The 17802-nt window shown below is 55.8% G+C and overlaps 2 protein-coding genes across 2 annotated transcripts; both read left to right on the top strand.

Moving 5' to 3' along the window:
• The first annotated feature begins 373 nt into the window (after positions 1 to 373).
• Positions 374 to 4003, top strand: PRR35 (proline rich 35). The gene is made up of 2 exons (XM_010161590.1): positions 374 to 1995; positions 3070 to 4003. The coding sequence occupies exons 1-2, from the start codon at positions 374 to 376 to the stop codon at positions 4001 to 4003; spliced, it is 2556 nt and encodes an 851-aa protein (XP_010159892.1).
• An 11194-nt stretch (positions 4004 to 15197) lies between these two features.
• Positions 15198 to 16399, top strand: NHLRC4 (NHL repeat containing 4; the record flags this gene model as incomplete). The annotated part of the gene is made up of 2 exons (XM_010161589.1): positions 15198 to 15214; positions 15296 to 16399. Coding segments are annotated over exons 1-2 (1121 nt in total), but the record flags the coding sequence as incomplete, so codon positions are not given.
• Positions 16400 to 17802: the final 1403 nt, after the last annotated feature.

The raw sequence follows: 17802 nt of genomic DNA, 5'->3' as shown, positions 1-17802 counted from the left end.
TCAGGGTTGTTTAGCTTCAATGCCTTTCACGGTGTTTGTTCTCCTTTTCCTCTGGGGTGGTTTGAGAGAAGAGGGTTTAAAACGGGACAATTGTGTATGGGTACACCAACAGGGTTTGGGCAAAAATCCCATCACTGGCCTGGGCTTAAGTTCCAGACACGGGAGCTCCAGACTAAGGTCCCAGCAGCTCCATCCCTGGGGCCAGGAGGTGCTCACGGAGCAGAGCCATCTCCCTGGGGAGCCATAGTCACAGCTCACCAGCTCCATGCTGTCCTTCTTCCAGGGCACACAGTTCTTCGCAGAGAGGTGTGAGAAGGCTCACACACTGTGCCCCTCCATTCCCACAGGGAGCTGTCTCCAGGCGCCCACCATCATGTCCAAGGACGACATGGGTTGCAAGCTGACCTCAGTCTACAAGCACAAGGAGAGAAAGCCGAAAAAGCCCCATTACATCCCAAGGCCATGGGGCAAGCCGTACAACTACAAATGTTTCCAGTGTCCCTTCACCTGCATGGAGAAGTCCCACCTCTACAACCACATGAAGTACAGCCTGTGCAAGAACTCCCTCTCCCTCCTCATCGAGTCTGACTGGCCCTACAAGAAGGGCAATCTGCTCCACCCGGATCTGCGGCTCCTGCAAGCAACAGAGACCTCCCGCCTGCGTGGGCATCGAGACGAGCAGAAGGCCTGCGACTCCTCGGCCACGTCGGGAGGGGCAGTTAGGACCAAGCAAGCCTCTGTCAGGGATGGCCATGAGGACAAGCTGACGTCAGGGGTGGAGAACCTGCCTGCTGAAGGGGCTGGTGAAGAAGGCGGCCCATTCCGAGAGGAGGAGGAGGGGGACGATGCTGGACTCTTGAGGGAGATGGATGCAGGGGAGAAGAAGGAGAAAAATGAAGAGGCAGGTTGCCAAGGTGACCCAGCTGAACCAGAAGTGAACACTTTGGTCTTCGGTTTCAAGAACAAAAGGGACAAACCTGGCAAAGAGGTGGAGCCTGACTTCATCATCACAGATGTCTTCTCCCTCAAAAACCACGTCATGAAAAGCAGGGAAATGTCCTCCCCAGACCTAGATGCTAAGCCAAAGCATTGCAAAGTGCCAAAGAAATGCCTAGCCAGCAGTGGGATCCTCATGGAGCAGTGGAAGGTGGTGGCAAATGGGCAAAGGAGGACACCTGAGGCCTCCCCACCTTGTACTGACAGCAACATCATCCCTTGCTACCCTCCTCCAGCCTACAGTGACTACCATGAACCTCAGGGCCTCAACCTCTCACTGCTGGGCATTAACTACCCATTGAACCCCAGTCTCTTCTCCTACCTGAGCCCCACTATGGCAAACAATGCTACCACACACCCGCACTTGGCTCAGCTGCCCTTCCTGGCCTCCACGGCCCAGCTGATGCACCCGCATGCCTCCCACTTCCAGCCTCTGCAGAGCCCTGAGCGCTCAGCCTTCCTCCCCCGCTTCTACTACCCCTTGCTCTTCGAGCACACCTTCGGCTCCACTGAAAGCAAGATGTCCTCCAGCAAGCCAGAAGCCCAGCAGCTGGTGGGCTCTGTCATGCCCACACTGCCCCAGGCCAAGCCCCCCAACGAGATAACCAAACCAGGGCTGCTGAAGGTGCCGGTGCTGAAGACAAGTTTTCCTTGGCCCAAAGGGGTCAGAGAGGAGCCAGCCTCTGAGCTCAGCCACCCAGCCACGCTGGGGCAGGAAGAAGAGGAGAAATGGCTATCCCAAGAGAAGGAGGGCAACCCAGCTTTGGGCCTCAACAACCTACGCAAAAAGCCACCCACTGACATCTACCAAAACATGCTGGGGATGAAGGATGGTGCTTTTGCCCCCAGCAGCATCCGGAAGATGGAGTTACCATTGATGCCCAGTCTGGAAACCAGCAGCCCTCCAGGCAACTCCCTGAAGAGGAAGTTCACTGCCAATGGGCTGGATTTGATGGGACCTGAAATGCTGATGCCTGGAAAACTCAGCTACCAGAGCAGGTAAGATGCCTTTGATCTCTCTGCCTCACATCTGGCTGGCCCTAAACATCATCTTCATACCCCATTGTCTCCCTGATCCACCTGCTTGCCTCTAAACCATGAGGTGAGTCTCCAAGGGCTAAGCATACTCCAGGCTGGCGGTCCATAGCCCCAGGCAGCTTGTGCCCACCCCAGAACAGGGCTTTCTGCTCTCTGGGAGCAAAGGACCTGACTAGCCTTCATGTGTGTCCAAGTGCCTGGGCTGTGTCACCACTTGATAAGCCTTGCTTTCCCCTGTTTTAGACAGAGCCAGAAGTGATGTGGTGTCTGTGCGTTGCGAACATCCACTCTCCAGGCATTGGGGAATCTCCTCTTGGGTGCCCAGATATCTCACAGCTGCTAGAACAATCATTGACTATTTTTAAACATACACATTAGCATTCCTTTGATTTGCCTTCTGGTTTCAAAGCCCAGGGGAAGGGTCACATTTCCAAACATTTCCTCTTACCCGGGGCTAGAAATGTGCACAGCTCCTTTTAACAAAATTTCAGTTCCTCCCCTAGTTGTGCAAGTTCAGCTGTGGCTCTGAGAGAAATGTCACTGCAAAACCCACGGCTTTTGGCACCCAGAGGAGCTTTCTCTGGAAAAGCTTTCCATGGTTTTCTATCTCCACCTGCCTCTTCCCTGCTCTCAGGCTGGCTGGAGAGATCCTCTCCAACTGGGCCTTCCAGGCTGTGGGGTGGTCATTTCCATCAACATTCTCCACTGCTCCAAGAAGGAGAATCCAGGTTTGGTCCGCTGAGGTGGAATCACTCACCAGCACCATCTCCCCAGACTAAACTGGTCTTTTCCTGTGTTGGAAGGTGTCACAAAATGGCCCATGTTAGGGTCCATCTGCCTCCTGGGAGAAGGATGCCAGGAGTGCATCCAGCCAGGGCTCTGCTTGCTCAGACCAAAGCCCTTCCTCGAAGGCCCTCACACTGGCAGCAGATGGTGGAGGAACCCTGGCTCAATCTGGCAGTTCTGCCCTTGGACATATGCCCAAAGATTTTTCTATCTCTTTCCCAACTGACTGTATCCATTTCTTCTCTGCAGTGGTTCAAGGGCCAACCCTGGCCACATCCCCAAGGCCTTGGACCACTGGCACACAGAGGTCCTGGCAGGCCGGCCTGAAGAAACAGAGAGGGGCAATGACACTGAAGTTCTGCCCTCTGCAGGTGCTGGCCTGGACCACAGCCCCTGCAAGCAGAGCAGACCCCAAGAGACTTCTGCCACTGGGACAGACTCTGAGGCCACAACCGTGCTTATTGGGGACCTGTCCAAAACCTTAGAGGAGTACCAAGAGGTGGAGAAGAAACTGTCTGATCTGGCCAAGGAGGACACCCCTGGGCAAAAAGAGCTGAGGGACCAGCTAGTCAAAATCCGAAGGGAGCTCTACCATATTCACCAGGCACTGGAGAAAGCCATCAAACCCCACGAGGGGCCTCTGGACCTCTCGGTGAAGAGGTCCTCAGAAGGTCTGGATAAGGTCCAGCAGGCCAAGAAGGAGCCCAGCAACATGAGCCTGGGAAATGAGAAGCTCCATGGCAAACACCAAGGGGCCTTCAACAAATGTACAGTCCCTGGAGAGGCTGTGGATGGGGAAGGGCTGCCAAGCTGTCTCCTTGAGGCCGAGAACAAAACCATCGACCTGCTGATCAAGATGAGCCGCTCCGAGAGCCTCCGGGCATCTTCCTCTGAAGCCCACCTGGGTGCTGTGATCAAGGCTGAGGTCCTGCCGCTCACCATGCCCCTGGAGCTCCGGCATGTGATGGAGCCCTACTACAGCCGTACCACCAAGTGCGAGGCAGACTCCAGCGTCCTGCTCTGCTCCGATGGCAGATCCAGCACCACTCAGGGCCCTCAGCTCCCAGTCACCACTGAGGACGGGCCCTTGGGCTGCCGGGCCATGCAACATTCCATGTCCTGCAGCCTTCCCAGCGAGACAGATGCAGCGTGTGTCCACAGCCCTCTGCATGCTGACCCCTAAGTCCACCTTGCCGAAAAGCTCCAGGATCTCACTGACCACCTCATGCTTCACCTTCCTAGTGCCCCAACTCTCCGCTCCCCCTCCTCCCCACAGACAAAAGCTTAACCACTGCCTGGTTGGGGTCATATTGTGTGGGGTCTCAGCTAGCTCCCCCGGCTGACTCTACAAGGTGTACAAAACCAGCCCCTGTCCTGCCCCACTGTTAAGGACAGTGCTTCTGGGCTCTGCATGCTCCACAGCCTCAGCTTCCTGGTCCTGGGCCTCCCTTTGAAAGGGAAGTCACGACTGCTAAAAGCACCAAGATCTCAGCAGCAGGCTAATCCAGCTCATCAGAGACACTCAGGGACTTTTGCAACCCAGGTCTCATGACCTGCAGACAGGGGAGGGACCACAAAAGGCTTATCTTCAAGGCCAAGCTCAGTCCAGTCATGGATGCAAACTCTTTGAGTCTCAGGGCTCAAACAGACTGGCCATGACATTGTACAGGGCAAAGACACGGTGACTTCACCCCATGGTGACTTGAGGGTCACAGCAGGGAATCAGATGCCCAGCTGGACTGACCCAGAGGACAAGTACTTTCTGCACTATGGAGGCAAGAACATCCTTCCAGACACAGTGACAAGACAACATGGGAGCCACCTTGCCACAGCTCCACACCTGGGTCCTGAGCTCTCCTGCCAAGGGAACTTGACATGTGTAGGAATTGCTGGGCTGAGGGGACTCGTTCCTGCCCACTGGTCCTCTAGTGCCTGGGTCCTTTTGTCTTTACACAGAAAGAACCTTCACCCCCTCTGCCCCCATGTCTTCTCCCCATGCAGACATGATGCATGTTGCTCCTGAAGGCCCCAGTCCTGCAGTGTACTCTTCCCGCAAGCTCCTGCCCAGTGGTCCTAATCCACCAGATGGTGATACATGGGACAGCAAAATGGGGGACATGATGCTGACGCATCCTCCACTGCTCAAGGGGAAAAGACCCTAAAAACAACTGTGAAGGGACAAACTTTGGCTGTCCCAAACTGGAACAATGCTGGGTGGCCACCCCTCAGCCAGAGCACCAGAGAGCCAACCACCCAGGCAGGTACTTGGCTCTTCTCTGGGCAACCTGGACAATGTTGCTGTGGGTGGCTGAAGAAGGCAAGCCCTCACGTGGGACCTGGGACTCCCAAATGCTTTGGTGGACCCTGACAACAGGAAGAGTTGACCCTTCTCACCTGATTGCTCTCTGGACAGAGCTTCCACCTCATCAAAGGAGTCTGTTTATCTTAAAGGACTTTGCTGGGGGCACACAGGCCTGTGGAGCTATTGGTCTCCTCTCTCTGGAGAGAGGAGAGTGTGGGGGAGAAGGGACATTCAGAAGGAGAGATGCTCAGCTCAGCACCATGGCCCTTTGGAGCCAGCTCCAGATCTTTCTGATGGGCCATGTCCTACTGCTTCCTAGTGTAGCCCTGGCCTCACAAAGCCCAAGTGAAGGTCCTGAGACCCCCACCAGAACAGACCCCAGAGCTTGGGTGCAGGATCCTCAATGCCAGAGCCCAGGGAAAGTGGTGCTGGCCCTTTCTTGCTGGGTTTGAATAGTGCTGTCAGCTTTGGATGCTGTAACGTGGTCAGCACAGCAGCCTGCTCTGACCAGGCACCTTGTCATATTACCTACTCCCAACAGCCTGCCGGTCTTTCTTCATTCTCTTCTGCCACCCTGTGCCCCTCTGTCATTCTGTGCCCCTCTGTCACCCACCCCTTCCCAGCCCCCTCATTCACACAGCCTTGGCAGCTGCTGTCCCCACACCAGCATCTCCCTGCTCCCATATCTCAGGGCTCCCTGCTCTCCCCCACACCAGCTTCTCTGGGCATCTTTCATGCCGGGACCCTCACCCAGCACACAGCAGGTCACCCACAGGCACAGCCAAGAAGCTGGAGCCCCATTTTCTCCATGACACCCTTCCCCACTCACCCAACCTTTACCTCTTCTGAGGAACAACAGGACATATGGGCCCCTCCGCCCCCACAGGAGCCCCATCTCCTCCCAGCCCCTGTCATCGCAATGTTTTTCTTAGCAGATCCCCATCTGAACTTGGGCGCCTTGGAGGTCCAAGACATAGGAGGGGTAGCTGAGCTCTGTGACCAGCAGCCTTGGGCTTCAGCGAGAGATCAGACCACCAGGCAGTGCTGCCTTTCCCCCCTTTTTAGCTGAGATGTTGCCTGCACACAAGTCACCTCTCCTTCCCAGCCCCTGACTCCATCCTGCCACCACACGCTGGGATGCTGCCCTGCTCCATGGTGCCCACACTGTGAGTCAGGCACCTCTCCCACGAGCAGAGCTGGCGCCAGCAGCCCTTGCCATGTCACTCATGGTCTTCCTCACCTCCACAGAAAGCGGGGAGGGGGGGCAAGTGGGAGGTGGAGGCAGATCACACAGTATTTATTGTTCACAGTTTTACGAATGTACAAAACAAAAAACCAAACCATTAAAGGGAAAACCTCCGAGCAGGAGTTGTGGCTGTCTGCTTTGTTCTTTTCTGCTCTGGCTGGATGGTGCAGCAGCCCTGTGCCAGCAGTGGGATGTGGCCAGATGTTGATGCTGATTGCACACGGTTAGTATTTATGTGGGTGGGTTTTGACTGTTGTCTTCTGCTGGATCCGCATCGAGACCCCACTGGCTTGTCCCGTGCTGGGCAGAGGGCAGTCTGCTATGTCTGAACACAGTTGTCAGGAGGAGAAATGCCCTCAGAGGAACCATGTGGGTCCTTATTCTCCTGCAGAATTCCCTGCACACCCCCCAGCCTTTTCCTTTGGAAAGAGGCAGCCTAGCTCCCTCAATGAGCTCCCATGGCTTGGGCCATGGGGCTGCAGCACCACAGCCTTGGTCCTGGTGCTGGGAAGAGGAGAGATGGGGGCGTGGGGTCAAGTCCCATGTTCCCAGTCCCAGCCTGCCACTCAGCCTTTGCACCTTGTCCTCAGGGGTGCTGGTGGCACCCCTGCAAAGGGGTTGGCTCCCCTCCTTGCCCTGCTATGGCCTTCCAGGGCAGTCACTTGCCCAGGGACTTCTGCCTGCCAGCCACCAGGATGGGACCTTCAGGAGGTGGCTGAGCTGGTGGCACCATTCCAGTTGAAGAAATGAAAGCATTTACCTTTGCATTTAAATAATGGATGGGTATTGAACTACCTGGATGGCTTATCCAGTCTGCAATCTGCACCCCCAGGGCCCTCAGCCCACTCCAGCACTGGGCCCATTACACAGCTATTTGGTCACCCTAAAGGCATCTGACAGTGAGCCATTACGGCAGGCCCACCTGATAGCCATCTTTCTTGGTCATGGTTGACCAAAGTCATCCTACTTGCATGTCCCCCTCCCTTGCCTGCCAAGCAAAGACCTGTCCTAATCACCAGCTGGAGAACCCAGCCAAATCCCTCCCCTGCCCTATTGAGGCCAGCAGCCCCCCTTCACAGGGGGCAGGGGGGACACGGGGTCACAGCAGGTCCCCGGCACAGCTCAGAGCCTGGCAACTCCTGATCAATGGAGCTGCACAACTTTTATGGGTTTCTAACCCCAGGTGGGTCCAGCTGCTCCTGCTCAAGTATTCCTTCTCCTCCGGGTTCAAGAGCAAAGGAGAGCTCAGGGACTGTGAGGGGGAGAAGTTTCCTAATAAACAAACCCTCAGGGAATGCTTATCTCGGGCAAGGCAGTGGAAGGAACAAGATTTCAAGGTTCTTTGTAAGAGAAGAGGTTGTTGCCCTCCCTCTCCCATCTACACAAGGACATGGCCCCAGAGAGGCTGAGAGAGGGGAGTTGGGATGTCAAGGGTGGCTTTTCCACATCCCCAGCCAGTTTTCTAGCCATGTTGGCCTGGCTGCATACTCTGGCTTGATGTGCTCTTGGGGTCAGCAACAGGGGCCCATGGCTTGTGGGGAAGGGTGACAGGGCATCACGTCAATGTGCTTCTTGTGAGCAGGGTAGCTCCAAGCATGAGGTTGGAGCATGTCATAATCCCAGCAGAATTGCTGTCCCCCCTGATTTCCCTGGCTTGATGGCAAAGGGCCAGCAGTGAAGTTTGGGTATGGATCTCATGCTGGAACAGGACAGTTGCTGCAGACGCACAGTCTCCGGGCTCCACGGAGGATGGAAGGGGCTGTGGTGGGCATCACTTCCTCCCCCTGTGCCCCAGCCTGGCAAAGAAAACTGGGGTAGACCCAGCCCCATGTTCAGGGGAAGAGAGTGATGCCGTGCGCTGACAGGGTGCTTGCTGCACCTTCCAGGCACCAAGAAATGGGGACGTTTGATGCAAGGGCGAGTTAACCCCTTGCACACACAGAGCGGCAGCTGGACGGAAGAATATCCAAGTGATTTGGGACCACATATATCCAGAGGCTGTGACTGAAATGACAGGGGAATGCTGAGGTGCCCTGACCACTGCGTCTTGCCCAGCCAGCTGTGTCAGTGCATCTCGCAACTCACCTGTGGTAAGGCCAGGGAGCTGGGCACTCACTCACTCGTAACGGTGGGCTACCAGGTGGAACCATCTGGGGACGAGAAGTGGTTCCTGCCCAGCACAACCAGTTTTCTCTTACCCCAGCGCAGGTAAGCCAGAGCTTGGAGCAGTGGAAAGTTACCAAACGTGGGCTAAAGAAGGGCCAAGGTCGGCCAGGAGATTTCTGAGCAGACGTGTGAAGCTGCAAAGACAAGCTGGAGCTGAATAGTTCTGTCTGGTGCAGGAGGCAGGCAGTAAACCAGCCTGGAAGCGGCTGCAGGACTGAGTGCAGCATGCCCTCTTCAACTGCGAGCCAAGGGCAGGCAGAGATACCAGGTTGAGAGGACTCTGAAGCTGGGAATACAAATTGGGAATTGCCCCAAAAAGGTCCCTATTGTCCCAGGGAGCCTGCCCCAGCCCAACTTGTGCTTCCCACCTGGGGAAAGGCATGCAGACTTTTCTTCCTACCAAATGACTGCATGCCAGGGGGAGTTTCCCCAAGACCTTAAGTAAGGAGTGGTGAAGTTCTCTGAAGCTCCAAGCAAAGTGTCCTAGAAGGTACTAGCAGTGCCAGGAGGAACACCATTCTCCTTGCCTCTTCCTCGGTCCTCAGCTTTGACCCTCACTTTGCTTGGAAGCATCAGCACTCGGAGCAAGCAGGGGAGGATGCTGACTTCTCTGGAGGCAGAAATGTCATCCCAGGGCTGGTGGCACACCAGGGAAGCAGCACAGATGTGCTGAGACCTGGTAGGGGGCTGATCTGCAAGGGCAATGGCTGATCTGCAAGGGCAATGCAGTCACATGAACAGACAGCCCAGCCTGCCACACTGCCTGCTCTCACCCGAACTGCAGCTCTGGTGGAGGAACCACAAGTCCTCCACATCGTCCTGGGATCCTAACCGTGTGAGGAATAGGAGCAGAGCTCAGGCAGCCCAGAAGACATCACCCCACGCATGGCCTGTGGCTCATCTTGGATCCTCTGGTCCCAGCCATTTGTGGCAGCAGCACTACTGCTCACCACACACACCATCACAACCGCTGTGGTGGCATCGCTGCCTCCAGCCATCTTGCCATGCCGTGGTGACTGGCCTCTGACACTGCCAGGACACTGCTGCGGTGTTTCGAGTCCACCACGAGCAATTCAACCCCCAGCAGCCACGAACACTCAACTGCAGGGCAGTCCCTGGGGGTTGCAGCTCCAGAGCTGCTGGGGTGGTACCCTATGGCATGCAGCCGGCGTGGGCGAGCATGGAGGAACAGCTATCCCATCTCCTCAAATTTCAGTGAGGAAAAAGCATACAAAAAGCTACAAAATGTCCCTGCTGAGTTTTCCTCCTGCCCATCTGTTATTTCAATTGGCGGTTTCCTTTCCCTGCTCCTGGATACCTCCAAACAGATCCTTTCCCAGGATATTTGCCCAGGGCAGAACCATTCTGGCTTTGGAGCTGGATCAAAGCCCATGGAGGGAAGCACAGCAGGTTTAAATACTTAAAAGAGCTGGGGCGAGTGAGAACAGAGCTCTGGCTCTCACCAGGGCTGATACCCCCCCACTAAAGGCAGCCAAGCTGGGCTGGGAGAGGGTTTTCCTCAGGCACCACAGGCCAAGGCATGGTGAGATCCCAGCTGACACCGATGTTTGATCAGCTCCTGCCTTGCCTGCCTGTCGCCTGTCTGGAGGGGGCAAGGGCCCTCCCCCCCATTGCCCTTGCTGGACCCAAGCCAATGCGTGTGATGCCGAGTAGTGCCCAGGCACCAAGGCTGGGTGCTCCCGGCTGCTGCACCCTTGGGGTGCGGGGAAAGGTGCTGAGGATTGAAGGGTTATTTCCTCCCTAACTTTAGTTGTGAGTTACCCAAAAACGTAGATTTGGGTGGGAAGGGAGAGCAGAAAGTGCAGTTGCTTCCTTGCCCGTCTGTAGTCAGTGCCCACCACCGGCTGTGGTGGTGTGCCCACCATGGTGGCACACGGGCATGCCAGCCTGCAGGCTTCCTCGCTAAGAGCTGCAGCAACCCTTCCTGAAGACCAAATGGCCCAGTACCATCCATAAGAGGATGTTTCTGGCAATATCTGCTCCAGTACTACCCATGCTGCTGGGATTCAGCAGTGCCCCTGGACCTCCAGAGCCTTCCCCACCAGGCTGAACATGAGCCTGTGTTTGCAGAAAGTTCCTGTTAGTCTGCCAGTTCCCGTACAGCCTTGGGATGCTGTCCCTTGACAGGACAAGATGCTTTGCTTTCCTCCCACCCACTCCTCTGAAGCCAGTGTGGATAGGCTGCAGGAGCCAGGCCAGAGTAGGATGGAGTGGGCTGGCCTAGTGGGAACCACTGCCCAGCTCCCATGGCTCTGGGGACAGGATGGTGCCTGGGGTGGGTGGGAAAGGGGGTGGCAATGGGTACACTGCCAGCTGGGCTCACCCATGGGTTTGCTCCTGGCAGGAAAGGGGCTTTGTGCCACTGCCTGCTGTGCTTCATGGCTTTGGGCCCTTTCAGTCAGGCTCAACTGGGAGCTTGATGTCTCAAAGAGGATTAACTTCCTAATCCTCTTGTCAGCCTTGTGAGAGCAGGAGGCTATGGAGGAGGAACACAGCAAGGGAGAAGCCAGAGCAAGGGAAAAGCTGATGCGTCAGCTCAGCCCTTATCAGACCCTGGAGAATCTTCTCCATGGGTTAGCTAACTGGCAGTGGGGATTCTGGGGTGCCCATGCCAGCCACAGGACAGTGCCAGGGCAGTTTTGGGGACCACAGTAGTTAACTTTCCTTCCTAGAGGGATTTCTGTGATGCCTGAAGAGAAGCTGAATTCCTGCTCTCGCCTCCATGTAACTGGGTTCAGGAAACACCAGCCCCAGTCCCAGCCTGTGTGTGGGATCAGGCTCTGAGGCACCATCCCCCAGTATCCCCCCAAGACACTCTGCATCCCCAGCTGGGCGCTGCAGGCACTGTGGGGACAGTGTGGGAGTGCAGCCAGGACAGGAGCTCCCCTTGGGCTGGAGATCATGTTTTCTGCACATGACTGAGTAGTGGATGCTCCGGCTTCCCACCAAAAGCTCTTGCACAGTTCTGGGACACCCCTTTGTGCTGCACCCACATGCACACACGGTGCATTACACCACTTTGATAGTCACCGCCAATCATGTACCCATTGTTTGGGCAGATGGATTGGCCTGGCATCTGTACAGAGGAAGGACCAGCCTGTGTCCATCCCCAGCCAGCTGGACACCCGCTCACCATCCTGCTTCACCCCCACAACTCCCTACTTCTGCTCCCAGTGAACAATCACAACCCTGGGCCAAAATCTCCCTGTGCTGACGGTGGTCTGGAGCAGGCTGGGACTGCTGGGACCCCCAGGGCTGCAGTGTGCCAGCATGGACCTGAGTTAGAGGACAGTTTCGTTGCACCACGACAATAATACTCCACTGACTCTGTGGCAGCCTCTCTCCAGCCACGGAGGTATGCACTAGATGGGGAAATACTCTTGTGCTTTTTTCCACAAGCCTGTGACTAGGTAGCAATGACATCAGCTCGTCCCATGGGCTTTCCCACTGGCTCCTTGCACACATGCACAGTGCCGGGCAGGTGCCATGTCTATCTGCCGGGACACAGGGACTGGCAGTGACCAGTACAGCAAGAGCTGCTCTCCCTGGGCCAGGGGAGGAAAAGCTTCAAGAAGAGAAGTTCACCACTAATGCTTGCAAGTAACATGTTCCAGGGAAGCCTGAACTGGACCCAAACTCTCTTCCCCTTGGTCTATCTCCAGTGCCAGCAGCCTGACCATACCCTTGTCCCTGAACCCCGCAGCTCCCAGTGTTGGCATGGGCATCTGGGGTTCGGGGGTGGCTTTCAAACAGGTTGTGACAGAGCCACAGTCCTGGAAAGGTGAATGGGAGCCCCAGGGCCAGGCTGTGTTTGTTTATCCTGGTGATGGAGCACACAACAGCGAAACAAAAGGTCAGACCCTGTTGCCCTGGGAGATGGTTTTTGAAGCTGCCTACCATCCTGCTGGGGCTGGATGGAGTGCCCTGTGCTTGTCACATCAAGTTATTTTTGTAATTTTGGCTGGTAATAGGTCTGAAGCAGCCTCCCAAATATTGTGAGTTTGAGGGATACACTGATACAGGACCAGAAGGGCCTTAAACACATGAGAGGAGCACCCAGCCGTGGGGTTTCCAAGGCAGATCCCTATCCCGCAGCTCCTGCAGTCAGTCGGACCCCAACCTGCTTCCTCATCTGAAGGGCCAGGCACACACAGCCCCTCCATGCATCCCACAAGGTGGGGGGAGTTTGATCCAAACTTCATTTACCTTTGGCCCATCTGAGTAACCAACAGACACAAACTTCTTCTGGCCTTGGCAAGGTTAAGGCGGATGCTTTGAGCTCACTGCAGGCACGGGTGGGCTGAGCACTGCCAGCAAGCACTGCCAGGGAGGGAGGGCAAACTCTGACTGGCCGCTTGCAGGCTGGTCCCAGCCAACTCCACTTCTACTCCTGACACTCTTCGTTAGAGCTGAACCGATAAACGCCACTGTCAACTCCAAATATAGCCTTGCCTGGCTGGGGGGAGCCAGGGTTGAGCAGCATGGAGATGGAGAGGGGATCTGTGTCCAGGAGTCCCAGGTGATCTGCCTCTTGCTACAGCCTCTCCATTGCTGGACTTCAAAGCCTGACATGTCAAAAATCGCCAGTCTCCTTTTGCAAGTGAGGAGGCTGAGGCACGGAGCGTTTATCAGGCACAGGCTGGGAGCACACAGGGAGGCAGTGACAAAGCAGCGAGACTAGGCAGGAGCCCTGACTCAAGGTGTGAGAATGTTCCTGTCCCTCCCCAGCAGCTGCGTCTCACACTAAGGGTGAGGTGCAGCAGATCAGCCCCTTTGCCTCTACATAAAAGCTCCAGATCTCCCTGAAGCTGGGCTCCTCGGGGCTTCTCCTCCCTCTGGCAGGAGCACCTAGATAGGACCTAGACCGATCCTGGAGGAAAGGCACCTTCTCTCCGGGCATGAGACCAGGAAGGAATAAAAACCGCGCATATCAGCCCTTGTCTCGCTGCTTCTGGTTGTCAGCACAAGGAGCTTTTGTGTTTACCCAGACTCAAGGGCAATCGCCCGTCACTAACAACACAATATCCCTCAGCCCAGCGAGGGAGCAGGACGGAGCCGGTGGGAGGGCAGCACTGCCAGGGAAGGACAGACAGCCCCCAGGACATCAGGACAGAGGTACAAGTTCTGTTGAGCTGGCCTTGTGGTCACGCATGTGGTGGTTGGCCTGAGCTGTGCTGGGGACAGTGTCAGAGCCCTCTTTCTGGGCTCAGACCCATGAATGAGCAGCTCAGGACACACCATCAAGGGTCTGATGGCAGCTTTGGGTACACAGTGCCTGGGAAGCAAGGTGGACACTCCGGGTGCTGGGCGTGTGGTGGCTGGCATGTCAGCTCCTTGGTGACTCAGTTTCCCCATCTGTAAAATCCAGTTTCTTGGATTTTGAACTCCATCCAACTCTGAAGGAGGACCCTGACGAGCCACATGGGGGGCAGCAGAGGGCTTGCTTCCACCAAGCAGGTCTCTGCTCCTGGGAGACACAAAGCACAACCACTTTGGGGAAGAAGGTAGCAAAGATGTTCCCAGGCCCCAAAAACTGCAGGAACTGGATTCCCTCCATGTTCGCACTCATCCCCACCATCATGTATTTGTGTTTGACAGTTCTGCTAGTATTCCAGGGACATTGGGTTTTAGACAATTGTGGTATTTGCACACAGGAACGACAGTTTGATCTCAGTATGCCTTAGCCCAGCCCAGCCTCCTTCAGCTGTGGTTTGGGGAAGTGTCACTTTTGCAGGCAGTATAGAGCACATGATACGAGGCAATCATGGGACACGGGGCAATGAAGGTGGGCTGGAGGATTGCAAACAACTCAGAACAGCCAAGTGTGTTCATTACATTATAATATTAATTATAATCACATTTAAAGCAAAGTTAACTTCTGCCACTCCAGGAACTTTAATGAGGCGACATTTCTCTTAACACTTCTCTTACCAGCTCCTGGCTGTGTGCTACGAGCCGTGCTCCAGCCAGACCCTGGAGAGCACACAGCAGAGTCGGGCAGTCATCTGTGCCTTTTGGGGAACTCACTCCTTATGGTTTTAAAACAGGGGGAGTGTGAGCAAAAGAGAAATTGTGGTTCTTGTGGTGGCTCTTCCATCTGAAAAAAACTGAGTACGTTGAATGTATCCTTCAGAGCAGTACATCCCTTCTTCCTGACAAGTTGTTGGCTGTTTCAGGAATAACAATTTATTTGGATGGGGAGGGGGCTGCCCTTAGTGATTAATGTGTTGGCCAAGCGTGACATCTGACTAGTGGGAATGGAGAAATAGTTGTCCTCAGTGCCTCAAATGTTAGCACGGACTGTTTGGAGAGATGAGGCTTACAGAAAATAGGGTTAAAAACTGTTAAAGGCCTGAGAGAAGCCACTAATCTCAGGAACTGGTGAGTTGGAGATCCCATTCAATATGCTCACACACAGGGCTCTCCTTTACACATAAACCCTCAGGCCAGAGCTGGCACCAGCCAAGCTGTTGTTGAAGCCAATGGACCTTCTTGGCTGGTTCCTGCAACTGCACATCCAGCTTGCTGACTCTTTTGTGCCGTGGTCCCTGTTTGTCTTTATATCCTGAGCACATAATCAGCTGGCAGGGCTATGATCTAGTCTCTGTCACATTGGAGTGAATCCAGACTAGCAACACCACCATGACCCTGGACAGACGGCAAGTACCTGAGCTCAGAGCATGACCCCAGAGTTGGCAGCTGGGAGGGACATTAACAGTCTTACTGCTTCCCCCAAACAGGGACGAGAGACTTGTCATGGACTACACTCTGGAGACCAGTCAGCAAAAGGAGAAGCTTCTGAAAACCATCTACACACTCCAGCTCAAGTCAATCGCCACGCTCCAGACAGCCAGCCCACTGCTGAGCAGCCAGCGTGGCATGGGCATGGTGACACAGCACCACATCCATCAGCTGGTGGATAAGGCCAAAAGCCTGTGCAGAGACCTGGACAACATTAAGAACCTCCTCCATTATTGCCAGGACAACCTGGTCCGGCGGATCCCCAACCCCACTGGCAGCCGCTATGGGGGAGTCAGTGGAATCCATTGCTCCCTGGATGGATCCGTCTATGTGACAGCCGAGAGTGCTCCCTGGGTTCATGTCCTCAGCAGCACAGGCCAAACGGTGCGGTCCCTGCCCTGCCGGCAAATGGGGAAGGAAAGCAGCACGTTCTTGCCAGAAGATGTGGCTGTGACTCGGACGGGAAAGGTGGCTGTAGCCGACATGATGAATGGAGCCATCTGGGTCTTCAACCCTCACACCAGCCTCTCCAAGGGGGAATGGATAAAGATCAGACAGGTTGGCTCCCCCAGGGGTATTGGAGTAGACTCCATGGGCAAGATCTTGGTAGCAGACTATGCACAAGGCCAGGTCCACAGCTTTGCTCTGGACCATGCCTTCAAGACACTCAATATCCACTCAGTCCCCAGCCTGCAGGGACCTCGCTACATCAGCCCAGCGCCCAACGGAGGCTTTGTGGTAAGCGAGGAGTGTGGTGACGTCAAGGTCTTCACAAGCAGCCGTAAGCTCCTCTGCTCCCTCAGCAGCAAATACGGACACCGGTTTGGCAACCCAGCTGGGGTCTGCGTTGACGTGGAAGGCAACATTCTGGTCGCAGATGAGCAGTGCCGTACAGTCCACTTGTTCCCAGAGCATGGGGTTCCCATCTGCCTGGTGTCCGCAGGGCTGCGGAGACCCACCGGCGTGGCTTGCTCCCTCTTTGGGCACCTCTTTGTGGCAGATGCAGGAGAGAACTGTGTCAAAGTCTTTAAGTACTGCGTGAGGCCCCCTTACAGCCCCCCCAACCCTGGGGCACCATGTGGTGACCCCAGCCTAACACCCAGGTGAGGAGTGGCGCTGGCTCCACTGCAGCCCCGCTGAGCTTCGGGGCTGCTGCTGGGCTGTGAGCTCCACTACTCCCATGACTGATCATTGTCCCATACTTGACTGCCCGAATGCCCCCCAGCTTCTCCAGATGGCAGGAGCAAGGACCAGACTGGCTTTGAGTTTCTTGGAGCCTCCCAAGTAGCTAAAGGAGGACAGAACTACTCGGAACTGGCCATGTGTTGGTGCCTTGACAAATTGTTATCACCATGCCCTCAAATCCTTGTGTGTTGTTGCAAATATAATAGAAGTATTTCTCTTCCCGCACAGTTTTTATGTGGCTGTGGTTCCAGTATGACTGGAGGGGCAAGGCCAGGCCGGAGCTGGCAGCCATGGTCCATCTGGCACGCTGGGTTTGCAGCAGACTTTAGTAGAACGGTGAAATGAAGGTAACTCATTTCTGTGCTGCATTCCTGACCTCTACAGGGAGGCAACAACTACTACACAGAGTAAATTGCACGTGGGTGTGTAATTGCTCACACCAATGCCTGTCCTGGGGCTGGGCCTGCCCTGCTGTCCTGTTCTCCCCCGGGGAGGAGGGCTCAGGGAGCTACAGCCATTATCAGCAGAGCCCAGAGGGGAGCGGGCAGGGTGGGGTGGCAGAGAGAAGGGTGTTTTTGTCTCCCCCCTCCAGCCCTCAGCACAGAAGGTGCTGCACACCTCCTCGGCCTCTGCCATGTCCAAGCCCTAAGTCACCACCTCCAGAGAGGACTCTTTCTCCTTCCCGGCCCTGGAACACACAGCGATGGACACCCTGCAGTGCCCTCCCAGACCCCCTCTCCCTGCAGAGTGAGGTGGCTGCAGAGCGAGCACAGCAGCAGGGAGGGACCCTGTGTGGGCTGCAGGAACAGGAATAGGCCTGTCCCATCCCCTCCTTTCATGTGAGCTCCCAGAAAACCAGTCTTCCCCACCCACCCTTTATTTCCAATTCTGTGGCATTCAACAAGAAAAAACCCAAACCCTTCACTCTAGCCCACCCCTGTGGGGCCTGCGCCCTCCACCTCCACACCCCCTCTCCCTTTGCATGCAGGACCCCCTCCAGTTGCCCAGCATCCTCCCGCGGTCGCAGGCACCCTCACGGCTCCAACCCACTGCCGGGTCACAGAAGTTCCCAGGCACTGGCATCCACACCCATGGGCCTCTGCCAGGCTGGGGACACGCTGGGATGGCAGGGATGGGGGACAACGGCGTCCCACAAGGAAAGATGAGCCCCTGGCCTTGGGGAGGGGGAACACAGGGTCCCACGAGAGAAGGCAAGCCCCTGGCCTTGCCCCAGGCCCGTGCGATGGCATGTCTGAGGGCTGGGAAGGGCTGGAGAGGGCTGGTACTCCTTATCGGTCGCCGCAGCTTGAGCCCCGCCACC

The sequence above is a fragment of the Eurypyga helias genome, unplaced genomic scaffold (assembly GCF_000690775.1).
Source record: "Eurypyga helias isolate BGI_N326 unplaced genomic scaffold, ASM69077v1 scaffold19501, whole genome shotgun sequence".
NCBI lineage: Eukaryota > Metazoa > Chordata > Aves > Eurypygiformes > Eurypygidae > Eurypyga > Eurypyga helias.
The sequence above is the reverse complement of the archived record's forward strand: the minus strand, read 5'-3'. Positions and strand labels throughout refer to the sequence as shown.

Bases quoted from the DNA above. Each gene is read 5' to 3' on its own strand.
- PRR35 (XM_010161590.1), top strand. From the start codon at position 374: ATGTCCAAGGACGACATGGGTTGCAAGCTGACCTCAGTCTACAAGCAC. The intron at 1,996-3,069 runs GTAAGATGCCTT...TCTTCTCTGCAG, and splicing joins AAACTCAGCTACCAGAGCAG to TGGTTCAAGGGCCAACCCTG.